A 19,291-nucleotide genomic window follows, 5' to 3' on the forward strand; every position below is an offset into this window, starting at 1 on the left:
AATAAAAAACATTAAAAAACAAAAGCAAAAGGGCTCATGACCCTGAGGTCAGCCTCCTGCCCTGGCCTCTGTAACAGGACTTCGCTGGGGAGGGAGCACATGGAAGCAGTAACGTGAACCAGCCCTTTCCGTGTACCCCTGCCCGCCCCAAACCCCCCGTGGAACCTTACCTGGACCACAGCACCTTCACTTTCCCCAGTTACTGGGATCACCACCGAAGCTCGAGTTGGGGGTTGGTTCTGGTGCAGGTTAAGTGAGACAAAATCGAGAATCGTGAGCCGTCCGAGTGAGGACAACACACACATAGCCATACAGCCAGCGGAGAAACTGCCTTTCCCAAACTGACCCTCAATTCACTAGACTCTGTGTGAACAAGCATTCGTTTCTGAAATATCTACTTTTTGTTGGTGTTAGATTCTCAGGGACATTTCCAGGGATGTCCCAGGGACTTGTCTTTCTCTGCTGAATGAATCAAAATAGCTCAGGACATTTGGACAACGGACAGTCCCTGCGCTCTGTTAAAATTGAGGGCTTGTCAGAGGAATCCTAGAGCGTCTACGTGTTTTGTCAAGAAGGTAAGGAAGGCTGGAGGCTGAGGATGGAGGTGGTGGTAGGAAATGAAGAAGTACCTCCAGCATGTAAGAAAACCCAATTACAATGTTATTTTGGATGAGAGCCATGTATTTGTTTCCAAGAGGGCTGGTTGTAAAATTCACTTCTACCGTCGTCTCGTTCTTCTTGCAAGCAGTGATGTCTGGATCCCACAGACTTCCTGAGTCAAGAGAGAATCACATTGATGGAGTTGCAAACTGTCCCTCATTTAAGTCCCCCAAAGGGCTTGACCAAAACAAGTCTAAGTCCTCAGGCATACATGCAGCCAAGAGACTCGGGCTCCACTGCAGTATATTTTCTATTAATCCTTGGTACCTGCTGCCCAAGAATGTTTAGGAGCCCCACGTCTCTGCTTTGCATAAGATAACTTCCCTGGGCTGGGGCTGTGGGAGGCACAGATGGGGTTCTAGTACTCTCTCCTATTCTCAACATCCATTTTGAGTTAAGCTAGTAGGGTCAGTATTTTCTCCTTTCCAGGATGGGGAGGAGGAGCTACAGGCCAGAAGATATGTCTAAGATTACAGAGCAAGTGAATTCAGGATCAGGACTACAGCTACTAGAACATTCTGAGTCCCAGGAGACCATTCTGCTGGCTTTACTGGATGTGAAGGAATAAGGAAATGCCTCAACGCTTAGCAGATACTCTGAGAGGCCTACTCTATGAGAAAAAGTCAGTTGATGGTTGTGACTTGCAAATCAGCACCCAGGTTTATTTCCAGGAACACGAGAGATGATAGCGTGCATTGTTTTCCCCACCTGGGAGAGCATTTCATGCCCTAGCTCGGAGCTGTCTTTAGGAGTGGAGGTTTAGGACTGATTGAAGTCCCTCAGAGCTCCTCACACCCACCGTGCCCTCCATAGTCCAGATCTCTTGTGGGGAGGCAAGAGAGAAAGTACAAAGCTCTAGCCTCATTAGCATCATAAGACCATATTTCCCAGAAATTTACACACACCCTTTCTAAATCCTTGGAAAGTGGACATTTGGGACTGATGATCCTGAAGGCACTAGTGGCAGGTTCTAGTAGTCTGGCATGTGAGAGGTGAACCCCATTGATGACACAGGTTGAGAATATGCATCTAGGTCACTTATAGCTAACACTTCCACCTTGAATATTTGCTAATCCAAACGGAAGTTCACAGGGCCCCCATGGCCAGAGGTCAGTGGTACTGCTGTCTGAGCAGGTGAAAGGACTTAGAGACCCCCCGTCCGGTCAGGAGGGGCCTTCTATCAGCACCACCAAAAGTGCAGTGTGGGCAGAAATGTTCATTTCACCCGAGATAGTGGGTGTTTTTCTGTGACTGTTGCTCACTACCTAAATCTACTCAGGGTCGGTCCTTCTCTGGACAGGCTGCTTGATTCAGCGGGCACAGTGCTGGGATCAGCCCTCTTTGTGCAACTTGGACACATAACTCCCCTGCTCTGGGCCTCAGTTTCTTCATGGGAGACGGACTGAGCCATATTGGATCCAGTTTCTTCAAATAACAAAAGCAAACACTGTGTTTACTTACCTGCCTCGATGCACTTTTTTTTGTATTTCATTATGTGGTCTAGGCAGCCTGGGGATGCAGAGGAAAGTTTTTCCGTTTTAGAAAAAGGTATCTCTCTGTGACTATCATAAATAAATAAAAATTAAAAAAAAAAAAAAAAAGAAAAAGGTATCTCTGCTCCAATCCCTTGCCAACAAGCACACACAGCATAGGATTACCACACTTGTAACAAATTGCCAGAACACTGAAGATGTGAGGTGAGATAGCAAACTTAAATGGAACCTAACATTTGACTGTTCAACAGAAGATTACGCATGAAGTGATAAACCAGTCTAATTTAAATACAATCTTTATCAGAATAGCACCTGTGATCCCTAGGAGACTCAAACCTTTGAAAATGAGGTTTGATAATATATGTAAATACTGCCCCTTCTCCACAGCCGTACCCCAGAGTGACGCAGATTTAATCACTTGCCTTCAAAAACTAGAGTAGAGAAATGGAGAGTCAGTAGATTTACAATGGAGATAGCTGGCAGATACCAGTGCGATGTCATCCACCCCCGCCGGCAGGGAGGACACTCTGCCTCTGCAGTCTCTCTCCAGAAACACTCATCCCCAGGCTAATCATGAGATGAACATCAGACAAACCCAGACTAGACATTCTGCAAGATGCCTAGCCAGCACTCCAGACCGTCATGAAGAACAAAGAAAGACTCGAAGCCTGTGACAGACCAGGGGACACAGGAGACACGAGGACTAAATATGTCTGGAACAGAAAGCGGGCATTCATGGAAAAGCAGGCAACATCCCAATCGAGTCTGCAGTATAGTTCATAGAAATGTACCGATGTTGGTTTCTTAGTTTTGATAAATATACCACGGTGATGTCACAGGTTAACGATGAGGGACCCTGGGTGAGAGCCCTATGGGAATTCTTTGGACATCTACACAATTCTTTGTATTATCTTTGCAAATTTATTCCAAAGCAAGACATTTCTATTTTTCAAAATGAGGTTGGTCTCATGGAGAAAGCTGGAACACCCTGGACCACAAGCTCAAAGCACAGCAAGCAATTGGACAATGGCCCCATTTGGCTTGGATGCTTCGCCAGAGACAGAGGACAGGACTGTGTACCGAACGGGTGATCCAGCCTAGGGTTACTACATCTGTGTCACACAGGAGGAAAGCAGACTCAGAGAGGCCAAATGCCTTGTCCAGGGCACTCCAGCTTCTCTGGACCAAAGCACATGCCCCGCAGCAAGCATCCCAGCAAGACAGGATGACAGAGGACTGAGAAGAGTTTACCTGCTGAGGTGAAGTTCACAGACATGGAAGGGGGGTCTTCATTCATATTTGCGTTGGGGATATTGTGGGCTCCAATGAAGTAGAGTGTGCTGGGCTCTACAGGAAAGCCTATGTAGGAAAACGTCCACTGAAAGGCAAGGCAAAGAACCCCTGAATCTCTAAAACACTGCAGGGCAGAAATATAGACCTTTGTGAACTGCTCTTTTCATTTATAACTGTCCACTACAGGAATGGAGGCCACGCAATTTGCCAGGGTAAGCCACAGAATGGGAGAAGTGTAAACTTTTAGAGCCAGGATAGAATTTCAGTTCAGCTCCCCCCCTCTCTTTGCTGATGGGGAAACTGAGGTCCAGAGCTACTGACTTGCCCAAGGCACACAGGCTAGAAGTGGCCAGGCATCCTGCTCAGCAGCCTAGGTGTCCGGCACATCACCCCCAGCCCCCCACCCCAACCCCTGCATTCCCACCCCAAGCAAAGGGGCTAGCTTTAACAACACCCAGGTGCATCAGTGCACTCACTCTGCCACCAGAGGGTCTGCTTTGAGTCTGGAAGGCCTCTGTGTAATTGCACCTCACGCAGCTGTAGGACTGGTGGTCGCCCTTGCCTGTCACACAGATCTTGGTGGCCTTCAACAAGCGAATGCTGGCTGCAGAGACAGGCAAGAGAGCAACTGTTTAGCACCTACCACGAGGCCAGCGTGATGCTGGAGCATGTACATGATTCATCTCACTTCCTATTCACAATGGCCCCATAAACTGGACACCATGGTCAGCCCCTGTGTACAGATGCAGTGAGTGAGACTTGGGGGACACTGGGGAGCTCCACCCAGGCTTACGGAGCTCCTCAGCAGTACATATGGATTCAACCTGAAGCCCAAGCTCTTTTCTCTTCACAGGCGAATCTCAGTGTCACAGGATCCTGCAAAGGGGACTCCAGCTCTGCACTCTGTGGGTGTCTTTTAAGAGGAACAGCCCCCCCTCCCCCAGAGCATCATCACCAAACCATGCCAGTTCTGAGCATCCCTTCTCTCTGCGTGCTCTCTGCCTCACTAAGGCTCACTACTCCTTCAAGGACCGGCTTCCCTAGAACAACTAACAAATGCAGGTACTCACTCTGTGCTAGGCACAGGGCCACTGCCTTACTGCACCACTTAAATGTTAAAAGGACCCTCTCCTGCTCCCCCTGCATCTATCCCACCCAGATGGAGCACAGCCCCTTCCCAGACGCCCCTAACACTGAGCACAGCGCCCCTGTGCCTGTGCGTGCCTCCCTACCTTCCCCCACACACCAGGACCCTACTGCCTGGAAACCGTGGCTGCCTCACCTCTCTGTGCCAGGCACTCCCAGATTCCTGACCCGATGGAATTTAACTGAACTGAGTGGGTGGAAACCAGAGTTATGGGCTTTTGGCCCCCAGGATGGGTTCATGGAAATAACATTTCCCCAAGCTGCCTTGGGGAAATGCCAGGACTTTCATGGTGCCATTTGGGAAACAGAAAAGTATTGTACCTGAGCCAGCACTTTCCCTAAACCTGGAGGGGGCTCATCTCTGCACTTATTCTGGTTTTTTTTTTTTTCTTCCATGAAATGTAACATAACATACAGAAGAGTACACACGGATCCTAAGTTGACCGTGTGATGAGTTGTCACATTCATGTAGCCAGTACCCAGGCCAAGAAACAGCCTAGGCCTGCAAATCATATTTCTGGTCAGTCACTCCCTACCCAAGAGTAACCACTACTCTGACTTCTAACCACTCAGTGCTGCATTCATGGGCAGCCCGGGTGGCTCAGTGGTTTAGCACCGCCTTCAGCCCATGATGTGGTCCTCGAGTCCCAGGATCGAGTCCCACATCAGGTTCCCTGCATGGAGTCTGCTTCTCCTGCTGCCTGTGTCTCTGCCTCTCTCTCTCTCTCTCTCTCTCACTCTCTGTATCTCTCATGAATGAATGAATGAATGAATGAATGAATGAATAATAAACAAATAAATAAATCTATCTTTTAAAAAAAGAGAAACATTAAAAAAAAATTCAGTGCTGCATTCAGATGTGAATGTGGACTCTTGGTCCTGACTTCTTAGGTTTGTTAGATTCATCCATACAGTGTTAGACACAGATCATTCATGCTCATTACTGCATTAGAATGGTTTTGTGATTCCAGTTCTACCGTCAGGCAGATCATGCTTCCATTTTTTGGCTGGTATGAATAATGCTACTAGGAATAAGCTAGTACGGTAGCCTTCCCCCGGCCCCTTATCCACAGAGGATATGTTCCAAGACTTCAGTGGATGCCTGAAACTGTGGATAGTACTGAACTTTATACATACCATTTTTTTCCTATACATACATACGTATGATTGAGCTTATAAATCAAGCACAGCTAGAGATTAACGATAACTAATAATAAAATAGAACGATTATAACATAGTAACAAAAGTTACGTGAATGCGGTCTCTCTGAAAGCATCTCTTGTACTGTGCCTGCCCTTCTACGTGATGAGGCGAAGTAAGGTGAATGAGGGTGAATATATCATACAATGATATGGTGTTAGGCTCCTACTGACCTTCGGAAGATATGTCAGGAGAATGATCACCTGCTTCCACACTGAGGTTGACCACAGGTAACTGACGCCATGGAAAGCAAACCCGTAGATAAGAGGGGACCACGTATGTGGCTTTTGGTGCACTTTTATATCTGTTCTGTCCGGTGTATGCCAGGGGTGGAATTAACGGGTCACACAGTCTGTACTTGGCTGCTTTAGTAAACACTGCAGGCTTTATTGCTTGAACCAAACTTACCATCTGCCCGGAGTCTCCAGCTTACATTCATCAAAATTGAATAGTCCTCCATTGCAGCACTGCTTTTAACAGGTTCCACCTGGAGGTCCCTCAAGTCTCCCGGGGTCAGAGTATGTCGGACCATCCACTCTGGAGATGGTCCTGGGAAGAGGCAAAACTGCTGTGACACTCTCCTCCTGGCCCAGTCCAATGCCATCTCCTCCAGGTGACCCCCCGTGACCCATCATTCCCAAGCCATCTCTTCTGGCTAAGGCAGGCCAGGCCAGACATTTCTTAGGGCCGGCCGACTCGTGGCGGAGGACATGCCCAACCGCCTGGCCCCAAACCTAAGGGCCCTCGGACCACTCCATACGCCGGTGCGTGAAGTCAGTTCTGCCTTCCCCAGGCCTCAGCCTGGACCCCGCCTGCTGCCCGCACAACTCCCGCCTCCTGCCCCCTAGTCCTTGCCCGCACCACCGCTCCTCCAGCCCACCTTTACCATCGCAAACCCTCCTTCTCTAAAACATTTGCTTCCTCTTCTCCACCGTGAGGGGCCTCCCTGTCGCGGCACTTGGTCCCCAGGAGTGGCAGGCCTCACTTCCTACGCTGAAAGAGGATCTCTGCCCGGCCTCTGCCCCTCTTCCTGGCCAGGAAGACAAAGCATCTGAAACGCTGGGAACTCTGCCTTCCCAGGAAGCGGCTTCATCCAAATCAGCTAACAAAGCGATGTTTCACCCTGTCCCTGGTCTCCAATGACCCACTGCCTGGACTTGGACCCCCCAAAAGTCGAACTGTTCTGACAGTGTAAATCTCCAAATACCCATTTCCTAGCACACCTACCGGGTTCAGAGTCACACTGAATCGTCTGTAAGAGAGAAAGAAACAAAGTATCATGTTAAATGCTAGCAAAGAGTAAACCTTCATTTGCCAACTAGACAAAACACCAGTTTTTCTTAAAATGCATATACAAAAAAAAAATAAAATAAAATAAAATGCATATACAAGTGGCAAACTTTCAGAGAATAGGTGGGCTGGTTCCACTTCAGTTTGGGGGGAACTAAGCTGGCCCATTGTGGGCTCTGGTGGACCTGAGATTAGCTATCATATACTTGATCCTCAAGTCTGCTCACTTAAAAAAACTAGAGGTAGGTCTCTACCCCTCTCTGTGCCTGCCCCCATCCCCTGCTGTATGCAGGGGTGACTCTGGACCATCATGAAGGCAGCTTCATACTCTGTTGTGGTTTTCTTTCTTTCTTTCTTTCTTTCTTTCTTTCTTTCTTTCTTTCTTTCTTTCTTTCTTTCTTCTTTTCTTTCTTTCTTTTTCTTTCTTTTAAAGATTTAATTCAAAAAAAATATAAAGATCTAATTTATTTATTCATGAGAGACACAGAGAGAGACACAGGCAGAGGGAGAAGCAGGCTTCATCCCAGGAGCCCGATGCGGGACTCGATCCTGGGACTCTAGGATGGTGCTCTGGACCAAAGGCAGGCGCCAAACCGCTGAGCCACCCAGGGATCCCCCTGTTGTGGTTTTCTTTTTAAGGTGTTATTTATGTATTTGAGAGAGAGCACGAGCAGAGGGAGAGGGAGAAGCTGATTCCCCAGTGAGCAGGGAGCCCGATATGGGACTTGCTCCCAGCACCCTGGGATCATGACCTGAGCCACCCAGGTGCCCGTATTCACACTCCACTGTTCAAACTGCAGATTTTCAGGACCATCCAGAGTACTTACTGATTCTCCCCAGGTGAAGGGTTACGCTGTGCTAAGACAATAAACAGAAGCTATAAATGCAGTCCATGGTGCCTTTCCAGGGTCTTTCAAACATTCCTCCTCTGATACAAAAGGACTCACCTAAGATCTCACTGTAATTTCATGTTATCTTTTTAAAAGAGCTCTTAAAAAAATAAATACTTTCTTGGACACTTATCAGTGTCATAAGTGGACCCTGATAAGTGTTCAAGAGAGGCCAATACTATATCCTTTGGAGGTAATGGCTCATATTTTTTTTAAGGAAAAAAAAATTAGTATTTTCATTTTGGAATAAAATGCTGGACCTAAAATAGTTAAATTTTAGGCTGCAGCAAGCTTCAGTGACAAGACCCTATACGCTCAAAGGCCACCCATCTGCAATCCGATCCCTCTCAGCCTGAACATTTCCAAACATCTTGTAAGAAAGAAGGCCAGACTTTTGACGGGTTTAAGTAACCTGGGTTTGTTAGTTCCTCATCTTTGTCTTTTTACAGCTGAACTGCAAATGATATCATGATTTTTTTTGAATAGGCCACCATCGTAGGAGCTGAGTTCCTGTCAAAGGGCTGGTGAGACAGATTTTAGGAAGAAGCAAAGCAACAAGGATAGTATAGTATAGTAGCTGGACACATCAGGGCACACGAATGGGGTTAATCTCTCCATAACCATCAACAAGTAACCACCGTGTTTTATCCTCTATGCTATGCTAAGAGGGCAGGGATATAGTTTCACACACTTGAAAGGCTTTTTCGAAAGATTTTTCTTCACCCAGAAGATTCCCTCAATCCTTCAAGAAGGCGCCTGGGGAAGAAAGGAAGCAGGCCAGAGTTCGCCAGACCACCTGCTCCAGGGTCATGGTATCGGCGGGAATCAACCCGGCAAAGGAGGCCAGAGGTACTGGGGGTGGAGTGCCTGTGCCCGGAGTCGGGCAGCCCTCCAGAGTGCCAGAGTGACAGTACCGGGCACCTACGAGGGGCCTGGCTCTTTGCCGCCGCCTTGCCAGCCCTGCCGCGGCTCCTCGCTAGGCCCAAGGGAGCGGGTTGGGTTTACTGTTCCCTTTGCAGAGGTGAGGACGCCCGGCCTCAGTGAGCCTGGTCCGGATGCCCCGTCCCCAGGGCGGCCGCCCCGCCCCCCCCCCCGGGTCGTGCCCTTCCAGCCGCCCTCCGCGAACCCGCGTGAGCCTGGGGGTGCGGGGCGGTCGACGGCCGCGGGGGCAGGGTCGGGGCTCCAGGGACGGGAGGCAGGACAGGGCCGCGGGGGGCTTACCGGCTCGGGGGACACGGCTCCCCAGCACAGCGCGGCCAGGCTCAGCAGCACGGGCGACATCGCGGGGCCCGGGCCCGCCTCCCGCCCGCGGCGCGCTCTTATCTGGGCGCCCCGGGGCCATCCCTCGGGGCCCCGCCTCCCGCAGCGCCGCCGCCCGGGGCCGAGGGCGGAGGGGGAGGGGGAGGGCGGAGGGCGGACCCCTCCCGGGGGCGGGGGGCGCGGGGAGCTCCGGGGTCGCGGGGCCGGCCGGGGCCAGCGCCTCGGGGCATGTGGCGGGCGGAGCACCTGCGGGCGCCGCGCACGTGCGGGCAGGGGGCCAGGTGCTCGCCTGCACACGCGCCCCGGGCCCGCCCGCGCAGCCGTTGCCCGCCCGGGTTGGAGGGAGCGCACGGGGCCTGCCGTCCCGCCGAGCTCCGCCGCAGCGAGCGCCGCCCCCGGCCGCCCAGGGTGAGTCTCGCGGGGCCGCCCCGACCCCGACCCCGACCCGGCCGCAGCCCCGCAGCCCCGCAGCCCCGCGGCCCCGGGCTGCACCCCACCAGACGCAGCGGCCGCCCCCCGCCCCCCGGAACCAGAGGGTGGGCCGCGGGCCGCCGAGCCTGCTCGGGTTCCCCGGAGGAGCCTCCCTGGAGTGTGTTTGTTTGCACGAACCCAGGTCTGACACCGACGCTTGGGGCTCCGAAAGCGGAAGCCCGGGTCTCGGGGGCCCGCAGCCGCGCGGGTCGGCGGGTCGGCGGGGCCCGGAGTCTGCGCGCCGCCTGGAGCGCAAACCGGGGCGCGCCCTCGGCCCCCCCCGCCGACCCCCGCCCTGGGCCCGGCCCGGCCCTGCCCCCGCGGCGTGGAGGGGCCTGACGCCCGCTGCCGGGATCGTCCCCGGGGACAGCGATCTGGGGACAAGTCCGCAAAAGCGTAGTCGAGCCACCAGCGGATCGCAGCGCGTGCACTCAGGCCCCCTCCGCCGGCAGAGGACGGGGTGGGGGTGACCAGCTCGGCCGCTTAGACACGCAGGCCGAGGTAGCGCCATTCTGCAGAGGAGGAGACCAAGGCCTAGAGAGGCGGCGAGACTTAGGAGGGAGCTGGCAGCTGGCAGGAGACGTTGACTTTGTCGAGCAGCTGGTTCTGCCGAGATCTTAGTGCGGGGCCAGGCCTGCCTGCCCTGCGGGGCTTGGTTTGGGGCTGACACGGACTCTAAGACCCAGCCTCAAGGTCATCTGAGGCGGGCAGGCGTACCTGTGGGGCTCCAGGTGACCTTTCCGGAGGATTGGTTCTCCCAGTTCCTGACCAGGGAGAATGGCTCAGGTGGGGATGTTAGCTCATCCCTGCCTGGGGCTGGTTCACCTTGGGGCCCCTTACTCAACCTCTCTGAGTTGCTTTGAGCCCTGTGGTCCCCGAGACCATTTCCAGCCCTGAGCGTTCTGCGTCTTCTCAGCAAACATCTGTACGGTGCCAGTACTGGGGTGCAAAGGTGAATGACACACAGGTGCTGGCTGATGGGCACTCTTGGACTGGGGATGAATGTGAGGAGGGTGCGTTCAAGGGTACATGTGCCGGCCCTGCCGTGAAATTGCTGATGGAGACAGCTTCAGAGGCCAGGTGGAGATTGTGAACCTTGTCCCGGGGTGCCAAGGAATGACAGCAGAATTTTAGGTGGTGGGACAGTTTTATGGTTTAGAAAGGCCACCCGGGCGGCTGTGTAGGGCACAGAGGGCCAGCCCCTCTGAGACCAGCGAGAGCAGCTGCTAACCAACATGCATTCTCTAGATGAAAGCTGAGGCTCCTCATGGGCCAGGCTCCAAGGTACAGCTGTGTGCCCCAGCTGGCCTTGCTGTGGGGGCTTGGGACTGAGTGTGAGGGTTTTGGGGACAAGCCATGAGACCTAGAGATGGGATTTGTGAGTCAGACATATATAGGGAGTGGGAAAATCCAGTGGTGAGGGAGCACCGCCGTGAATCAAATGGGGCAGAGAGGTTGGAGTTGGCCTGGCTTATGTCACTGGCAATCTGGGGTGCCTTTGGCAAGAGGGGGAGAGATGGGAATGGGAGGAAGTGGGTTCAGAGATGGGAGTGGGGTGGGGATGGTTCTAAGAAGAGGAGAGGCAGAATTCTTTCTCCAGCAGACAGAGCTGATAGGTGAAGGGGTAGTGAGTGTGGAGTGGAGTCCCTGAGCATGTGGTAGGAGGGGTGAAAGGGGGGCCCCTGGGAAGGGAGTGTGGGGGCACAGTGCCAACCCTTCCCTGGCCCTCTGGGGCTCCCGGATTGTGGTGATGCCCATGGCCAGCTCTGCAGACAGGACTGCGGGCTGAGGTGTGGAGAGGCGGGCCCTGCAGCCATAGCTGGTCTTCTCTGTGGGCGAGTGATGCCTGCCTGTCTTCTCAGGTGGTTCCACGCTGGCTTGGAAGGTCATTCCAAAAAGTGACCCTCCTTAAAGGTCCTCATTGATGAGAGTATGCAGCCTTTGAGGGCCCTGCCAGAAGGGACACCATTTGTTTGAATACCTGAGCCCAGTAACATTGTGGTTTTTAAACCAGAGTCAGGGCCACTAAGTACCCAGTGGTCTCCTGCTCCGTCCCCTTCTCTGTGCCAGGGGGCAGAGGAGATGGTGAAGTAGCATCAGCTCAAAGAAGTGACTTGAGCTTGTGAGGGAAGCAAGCTTTGGAGTGCTCTGACCTCCCCCCGCCTCAGCCATGAATTCAGCTGGGTCTGGTGTTCTCAAAGAGCCACCATGCAGTGTGGCTTCACATCCTGGGATTTAGGAGGCACATTTAAATGCTTAAATGAACAAATGATGTGCACCTTCCACCCAGTGGCGCTCACTCCTACCTACCCGGGAGAGCTGGTTTGCGCTTCTTCCTTTTTCTCCTCTGGTAGAGTGACGGCCAGGGCCTCTAGTGCAGCCCAGAAGACCCCCCTGTCTAGTACCCATGGCACCTGACCCCAGACTTCCTGGGATAGGCTTTGTGCTGCCGCCAGCAGGTGAGACTCCAGGGTTCGCCCAGCTGTGCTGCTGACCTCGGGTGAAGCTCTTGGTGTCTTGGAGCCTCAGTGTCCCTCACTATCAGTGGGGCTGACAACTACTCTTCTGGGTGGGCAGAGCTGTTAGGAGACTGAAGAGATAGGAAGGAAGTTGAAGGAGTTCAAGATGCTGTGTAAATCTGGGAGAAGGGAAGGCGGGGCAAAAAAAAATAATAATACCTCCATGACTCGAGTAAGGAAATTCCTCCCCACTCAAGTGGGGTCACAGTCTCAGGTTCTATCACCTTTATCAGGCCTTTGTTTCTCCGCCTGGGCCATCCCTGAGAGAACAAGGCCATGGAGGTTGTTGACATACCCCAGGCCCCGCCTCAATCCGGATGGAATTCTCTACTTTGCTCCTTTTGCAAATATTAATCAAGGCCCTGGCCGGTCAACGTGCACTCATTGTCTCGTGAAGAGCCAGTAGTTTCTGGCTGCTTCCTGGGGCCCAGGTGTCCCACCTGAGCTGGGACATGGGGCTATTGGGAGCAACTCTGCCCCAGGTACTCCTCTGACCCTGTGTCTGCCCCCCAGCCAGGGACAGGAAACCACCCCCCTCCCCAGGGCCTGTACCCCGCTGTCCCCAGCAGGGCCACCCAGGGCAATCATCTGCTCTGCTGCCACGAGGAGGGGCCAGCCCAGAAAAGCACACCACCGGGACCAGGCTGTGAACTCCAGCCCCGGGGCACTTGCATAGGTGTTTGCATACATTGTCCGGCAAGGCCTCCAGGGCAAGTCCAAAGACAGGGAGGGGGCAGGGAATGCCGTCCTCCCGGAGCGCCCCCCCCCGCCCCCCCGCCCCCCCCCCCCGCTGCACGTGGGGGAGGGGGGGTGATGCAGTCAGCCTCCCAGTGCTCTCGGGAGGGTTATTGGGCGCACAGAGCAGGGTTGGTGACCTACTTTTTGATCAGTGATATGTGAATGACTCTATTATCAGTGATATTATTGGCCAGGGTCACACTTGATGGAGGAGGAGGCAGGGTGAGTGAAGCTACGTAGGGAGTAGGGCGAGGACAGGACTGCAGCCACGCTTTGAATGTGACAGGTGGCACTTTTCATTTATCAAAGGGTGTTTTTGGCTCTGACTTCCTTTTGCTCTCCTAACAAACCCACGAAAGGGGTGGCTCTGTTTCCATTTTATAGATGAGGAAACTGAGATCCAGAGGGCCTCAATAAACCAAGAGGGGTGACCGCTTTGGGGCTGCAAACCCCAGGATCACAACCAGTGATCTTTCTTTCCTTTTTTGGAAGCCCATTACCTTGCCAGGAGACCCAACCGACATAAAGGCTTTGTGTGGAGTTACTGTTAAAGTTTCTCAACTCTGACTTTCGATGCTGTGCTTATCTTTTACAGACAATCCACAGCAGCGTGTGGGCTGGTGCTGGCGGCCGGTTCTCCTGAATCCTGTCATAGCTGGGTGTGAGGTGGGTGTTTTTTAATTGAGGTTTGAAAACTGTGTAAAAGCAGGCTGGAAAGAGGAGGGAGGCAGCCTGGATTTGCAGGGGAATGGTTGGGAATCCTTCAGCCTAGACCCTGGTCCCCTGCCTGGGGTGTGGTGGGGGGAGGTTCTCTGGTCCACCCTCCTTTCTTTCCTTCACTCCAGTGGCAGGGATGTTTCAGCCTTAAAGCAGAGGGGCAGCAGCAACAACTCTCTTTTATTATGGAAAGTTTGAAACAAAATGAGCTTGGAGGTGTCCCTGAGTTCCACCTGCCCATCTCAGGGAGGGTGTGATCCTGTTAGGTCTGTCTCCCCAGTCATACCTATGGTGATTGTAAACCAAACTCCAAATACGTACTTTTTTCCTTTCGATTTTTTTAGTATGTATTCCTGAAAGAGATACTTTTTTTTTTTTTTAAGATTTTATTTATTCATGAGACACACAGAGAGAGGCAGAGACACAGGCAGAGGGAGAAGCAGGCTCCCCGCGGGAAGCCCGATGTGGGGAATCGATCTGGGGACTCCGGGATCACCACCTGAGCGGAAGGCAGTAGCTCAACCGCTGAGCCATCCAGGGGCCCCTGAAAGAGGGTTTCAAACAATGTAACTACAGGGCCAAGGTCAAATCTGACAAGCAAGGATTTCCTTAATATCCTCAAAAGCCCAGCAGGTGTTCACATTCCCAGAATCTTTTTTTTTTTTTTTTAAGATTTTATTTATTTATCCAAGAGAGACACAGAAAGCAAGGCAGAGACACAGGCTGAGGGAGGAGCAGGCTCCATGCAGGGAGCCCGACGCGGGGACTCGATCCTGGATCTCCAGGATCATTCCTGGGCTGAAGGCAGCGCTAAACCGCTGAGCCACCAGGGCTGCCCACATTCCCAGAATCTAAGTAAGATCCACACATTATTCTAGAGATTTTGCTCTATCTCAGAGATTTTGCTCTCTTTGTCTTGTTTATTTTTCACTTGAATTTGTTGTTGAAGAAATAAATATATGGCGTTTCCCTTGATGGGGCTGTGGAGGGGTGCTATCCCATGCTCCCCTGACTTTCCTCTGAATTGGTGGGTAGATCTAGAAGTGTGAGCAGATTCGGGTTTGAGTTTTTTGGTGAGGATATTTTGTAGGTGTGGTGTGTCTCCCGATGGAATGGGGGTCCCCTGGATGTGGGGTGGCAATGGACTGGAGTCAGTGGTGCAGGAGGTAAAAGAATTCAGAGGAGCTAGAAGTTGATTGAATGCACCGCAGGGCAGCAGGGCAGCGGTGGGTGGGACAGCAGAGGGGAGGCCTTCTGCCGAAAGAGGTGGTGGGTGGGGGTGTGGAAACATGAGGTTCAGAGCAAACAGTCCAGAAAGGATTCTCGAGACGTCTTTGGTGCAGCAAGGTGGTTTTATTAAATTGCAGGGCCAGGCTCTGTGGGCAGAAGGAGCCGCGCTGCGCAGGGACTGCGAGGGGTGACTGCTGGGTCGCCTGCTGGGCCTGCCTGTATTAACCTGGGGGGGGGGGCGCCCGGGGGCCTTTGCTCCTTCCTGACTCAGGCCCGTTTCCTACAAGCGGCCTGTACAGTAGGCGGTACTGTGTCCTCCCATTCGGACCCTCTCTGGACACGAGGGAGCTTTGGTCATTCTGTCTTCTCTGTGTGATTCATCACTTTGGTGAGGCCCAAGCTGACCCTCTGCTAGTTGGGGGCTCCCCTTCCTTCTGAGATTCCCCCAGCTGCTGCGGGGGGGGTGCAGACTGTAGGCAAGAGTGCAGAGGGGGTCTGGTGGCAGGGATGCCATCAGGAACTATCAGGAGGGGTCCCAGTGGGAGGTGATGGACCAGGTCCCGGCAGGTGTCTGTGGGGTGGACAAAAGTGGACAGATTCAGAGGTGCTGGCCCTAGGCCTTGTAAGAGAAGTCCCTGGCCCCCCGTGCCTCAGTTTCCATGTCTGCCTCTTCTGCTGGAGCGAACAATGTATTTTTATATACTAGTCAAGTGACAAGCACGTACTGAGCACTTGCTGTGTGCCTGGCTCTGGAAGCCCTGAGCTCCCCCTACTGCTGTCTGTATGTGAACAGATCCCATCACAGCTCTGTGGGCAGGTCCGGCCTGTGGAAATCTTGGTAACCCGTGGCTACTAGGCCACCTGGTAGCCTCTGCGTCCTCACTGTGTGTGGCCCAAGGAAGGCCTTCAACACCCTGGATGGGGGGAGCATCCCTGTTTTTGGTGTTACGTCACTTCTGCATAAGAGCCAAGGCCCCGGGATCTTCTGTACCCTCAGCCCTTCCCTGGTTTCGGCCCAGACTTACCTGTGCTTACCTCCAGCAGGTGCCCCCCAACACCGCTACTTTCACCCAGACTTCTCTGCTATAGAGCACCACTTACCTGGGCTAGGGCAGCCCAGATTTCAGGGGAGTTAACGTCTAGAGGGGCACCCTCTTGCTCAGTGGCAAGCCTGAGATGCTCTTGCCCCCCACACCAGGCCATTAGGTGATGGATTCTGAGAGGATGGTTGTGCACCTTGAACCCATACTGCAAGGCTCATGGTGGGGTGGAAGGTGGTAGAGCGGGCAGGGGACAGAATAAGCAGGGCTCTTGGGACAAAAGGAGCCATGGTGCCCTAGGAAGGGCCATCATTGTGCCATCTTGGGGTGGCCTAGCTTAGGGGTGGCAGTGAAGGGGAGGAGGCAGCTCCCCGGGGCTATTCACTAGACCATCACCTCCCAGCCAGGGCTCATCTCTCTCTTCCTACCCTGGGCCATCACCCTGCGCTCACCTCAGCCTGCCACAGGTTGTACCAATGGTTGTACCATTGGGAAGACTTTGCTGAGCTGCAGGAAAGCAGCTGAGCCGTTCCTGCTTCTGGCCTCCAGAGCTCTGGTGTCGGCATATGGTGTCCTGCACTCTTCTCATGTCACCATGACTTTTTGGCTCCTGTGATGTGGTTTTGTTGTTTAGGCCTATGGTGGGGGTGTCCTGGCTCCCAATTTGAGACAGTGCAGGGGCTCCACCCTTCAGGCTCGTTTGCCTTTCTGTGACATGAGACTGATCATGAGGAGGAGGAGGAGGATGAAGACCCCCCCTTCCCATGCTCCATCCCCACCCACATGTCTGGGGGATTGAATGTGCATGGGGACCCATGTAAAGTGCTCAGGACAGGGCAGCTGCCCTTGCTATTACTAATATAATGATCACTCTGGTTGGTCCCACAGCTGATGGGACTTCCTGGTCAGACAAAGGCAGCTACGGAGCATTGTCCATTCCACCCACACAAAGCCTAGCCTGGACGTGAGAACCTTATTGGAGGTCTTGCAGGGAGAGCAGGCCAAAGCCAGGACTAGATAGATGGTCAGGTTAAAGGCAGGCAATCTGACCTGAATCCTCCATTTGAGAATGACACGCAGCCACTGCCACAGAGGCAAGGATGCCTGTGGTCCCCACCATGCGTTCTGTGATTCTCTTGGCAGTGTTGTCACCATCCTGGCCTGAGGGCAGAGAGACAGGTGTGAAGGCCAGTCCCTCCTTGGGTATCAAGGGTCTCGATGGTCAGAAGGAGCCGGGCCGTGTACTTGGGTCTGCTCAGGCTGCATCCACAGTGAGAAGGCTACACAGTCACTATTTAAAAGAGTAAACAGGTCCTTTCACATGGATGGGCCCATTTTTTCCCTATGCCATCCCCTAGTGGTGGACAGTTAGGTTTTTATCATTGGTTTCCAGCAGAAACAACACGGGACAGCTCTCTTACGTTTGTATTTTTTTGTAGTCATGAAGAGCTCTCCTCTGGTTGAATTCCTAGAAGTGAGATGGAAACAAAGGGCTGCACCTTTGAAGTCCTCATGTGTCCATTCCCTTTTAGAAGGGTTTACACGCTCTGCGGTGCCCCAAGCAGAATCATTGCCCTAGTGGAGCTTCTCAAAGGCTGAAGCAGGTCTTATACCTCAAGCCTAGCTGAGCCTGCTTGGTCTCTCTCCAGAGTCATGTCATCTCTTCTTGGGTTACCTATGAAAGCTTGGACTTGAGAGGCCCAAAGGGTCTGACCAGCCCAGCTCACTGCACACAACACAAGCTACAAAGGAAACACACACACACACACACACACACACACACACACACACACACACGTGCATGCCAAGAAATTGTGAAGAACCTGTTACAAGTGTTGTGTCAGAGGGTTTGATTAGTTCTCCAGCTGTGTGACTCTGGAGGCTGACTGTCCCAAGCATGGGTATTCCAGAGAGGACAAGTAAGCATTTTATTCTGGGTACATTTCTCTTGCAATTTGACACCACCAAAATGATCGAACTTCCTATGCAGTTGGTCACAAGCTCAAAATTACATGGGAATTTGTCATTCTACAAGAAATTCTGACCATGACATTTGGCACATTATTTAATACACATCTTCACCTACTGATTTAAGAATTTGAAACGAGAATTGTTAGTCACTACTGAGTACTATGGTGACAAAGGCCTCTAGCGATACTTAATGGCATAAGGTGGCTCCTACATTTGTTGCCTATCACTCATCTGCGCTTGACCCACCTGCTGTGTCCATCACTGAAATGAGGGTAGGAGGAAGGGCCTGAATTGACCAGATTCTTGCTTTCCAGACTGAAGTGTCAGAGGGACCAGGTTCCTAGCTCCAAGCTGCCTGGCCGGATGGAAGGGGTGGTTCGATGTGGCTGCCTGATGCCCCGGGAAGACCAGTGTAGCATGAGGGTCTTCTGCCCGGGACTGGGAGGCAGAACAGATGGATGTCTCCTCTTGCCCCTTCCTCTCTTGCTCAGAGCCCAGGAGCGGACAGACAAGGGCCCTAAACAGAGCCAGGGTTGGTTCCAGCAAACAGGGCAGGTCAGGGATATAGGCACCTAGACTCAGAAGGAAGCCTTGGATGCTACCTGGCCTATGGCAGGACCCCCCATCCACTGACCCCCCCCACACTTTATGAACCCACATGCTATCCTGGCTTTCTCTTACGTTCCTTACATCCACCCCCACCCCACCCCTCACTTTCCACATGACCAGTTCCAGGGCTCCTTCCCTGTGACTCCTGCCCCCTGTGGATCAGTGTACCTACTCACCTGGTCTGGAAGCCCGAGGGGGCACTGCACCAGGGATTAGGGGTCCCTGACCCCAAGGAGTCCCCTTTGGGTAGTGAGCCCTCTCTCTGCAACCCCATTCCTCCCACCCCCTCATTCCCTTGTACAAAGTGAGTGTGTTATAGGGCCCGTACCTATAACAACACTGTGAACCAGGAGCCTGAGTGAGACTCTGCTCCTGCCAGCCCAAGGCCTGGGCCTTCTGAGGGGAGGAGGGAGCCAGCTCCCGCAGAGGGATCTCAGGAGCAGGGAAATGTTCTGGGGGCTGGGCACCAAGCCTGCCTGAAGAGAAAAAGAAAGCCTACCCCTCGTGTGGGGCGGAGAGCTGGACCACATGCATCCTGAGAAGGGGAAGTGAAAGCAGGCAAGTGCCCTGTGCTCTCTGGTCTCCATTATTCAGCAAATCCTGGGCTGGGGACTGGGAGGCAGAGGTGCCTGAGGGACTTTCGTAGTTCCAACAGAGGAAGGGACCACCCAGATAGGCCGTACATTAGTCTACCGCTCCCCAGAGGCTGGAGAGATGCTGCCCTAGTTGGAGGTCAGACCCAGAACTTGGAGAGCAATTAAAGG

The 19,291-nt window shown here is 53.1% G+C and overlaps 2 protein-coding genes across 4 annotated transcripts in view; one reads left to right on the plus strand and one right to left on the minus strand.

Moving 5' to 3' along the window:
- Window positions 1-9,327, minus strand: part of IL17RB (interleukin 17 receptor B) — a 15,836-nt gene extending 6,509 nt beyond the window's left edge. Inside the window, exons 1-8 of one of the 3 annotated variants that reach the window (XM_038566146.1) lie at window positions 9,194-9,327; window positions 7,020-7,044; window positions 6,201-6,341; window positions 3,923-4,050; window positions 3,405-3,531; window positions 2,122-2,169; window positions 723-772; window positions 171-239 (exon numbers count right to left, since the gene is read on the minus strand). In XM_038566146.1, coding sequence (XP_038422074.1) covers window positions 171-239; window positions 723-772; window positions 2,122-2,169; window positions 3,405-3,531; window positions 3,923-4,050; window positions 6,201-6,341; window positions 7,020-7,044; window positions 9,194-9,253 — 648 coding nt within the window. In that variant the 5' untranslated portion in view covers window positions 9,254-9,327. Of the gene's footprint in view, window positions 1-170; window positions 240-629; window positions 773-2,121; window positions 2,170-3,404; window positions 3,532-3,922; window positions 4,051-6,200; window positions 6,342-7,019; window positions 7,045-9,193 lie in introns of all 3 variants that reach the window. The other 2 variants (XM_038566145.1, XM_038566144.1) reach the window with 2 other exon arrangements.
- A 133-nt stretch (window positions 9,328-9,460) lies between these two features.
- The window catches only part of CHDH (choline dehydrogenase), a 37,860-nt gene continuing 28,029 nt past the window's right edge, over window positions 9,461-19,291 (plus strand). The window contains exons 1-3 of the mRNA XM_038565352.1: window positions 9,461-9,469; window positions 9,514-9,640; window positions 13,556-13,626. Coding sequence (XP_038421280.1) covers window positions 9,461-9,469; window positions 9,514-9,640; window positions 13,556-13,626 — 207 coding nt within the window. The remainder of the gene's footprint in view (window positions 9,470-9,513; window positions 9,641-13,555; window positions 13,627-19,291) is intronic.

Source organism: Canis lupus, chromosome 20 (genome assembly GCF_011100685.1).
Source record: "Canis lupus familiaris isolate Mischka breed German Shepherd chromosome 20, alternate assembly UU_Cfam_GSD_1.0, whole genome shotgun sequence".
NCBI classification, from domain to species: Eukaryota; Metazoa; Chordata; class Mammalia; order Carnivora; family Canidae; genus Canis; species Canis lupus.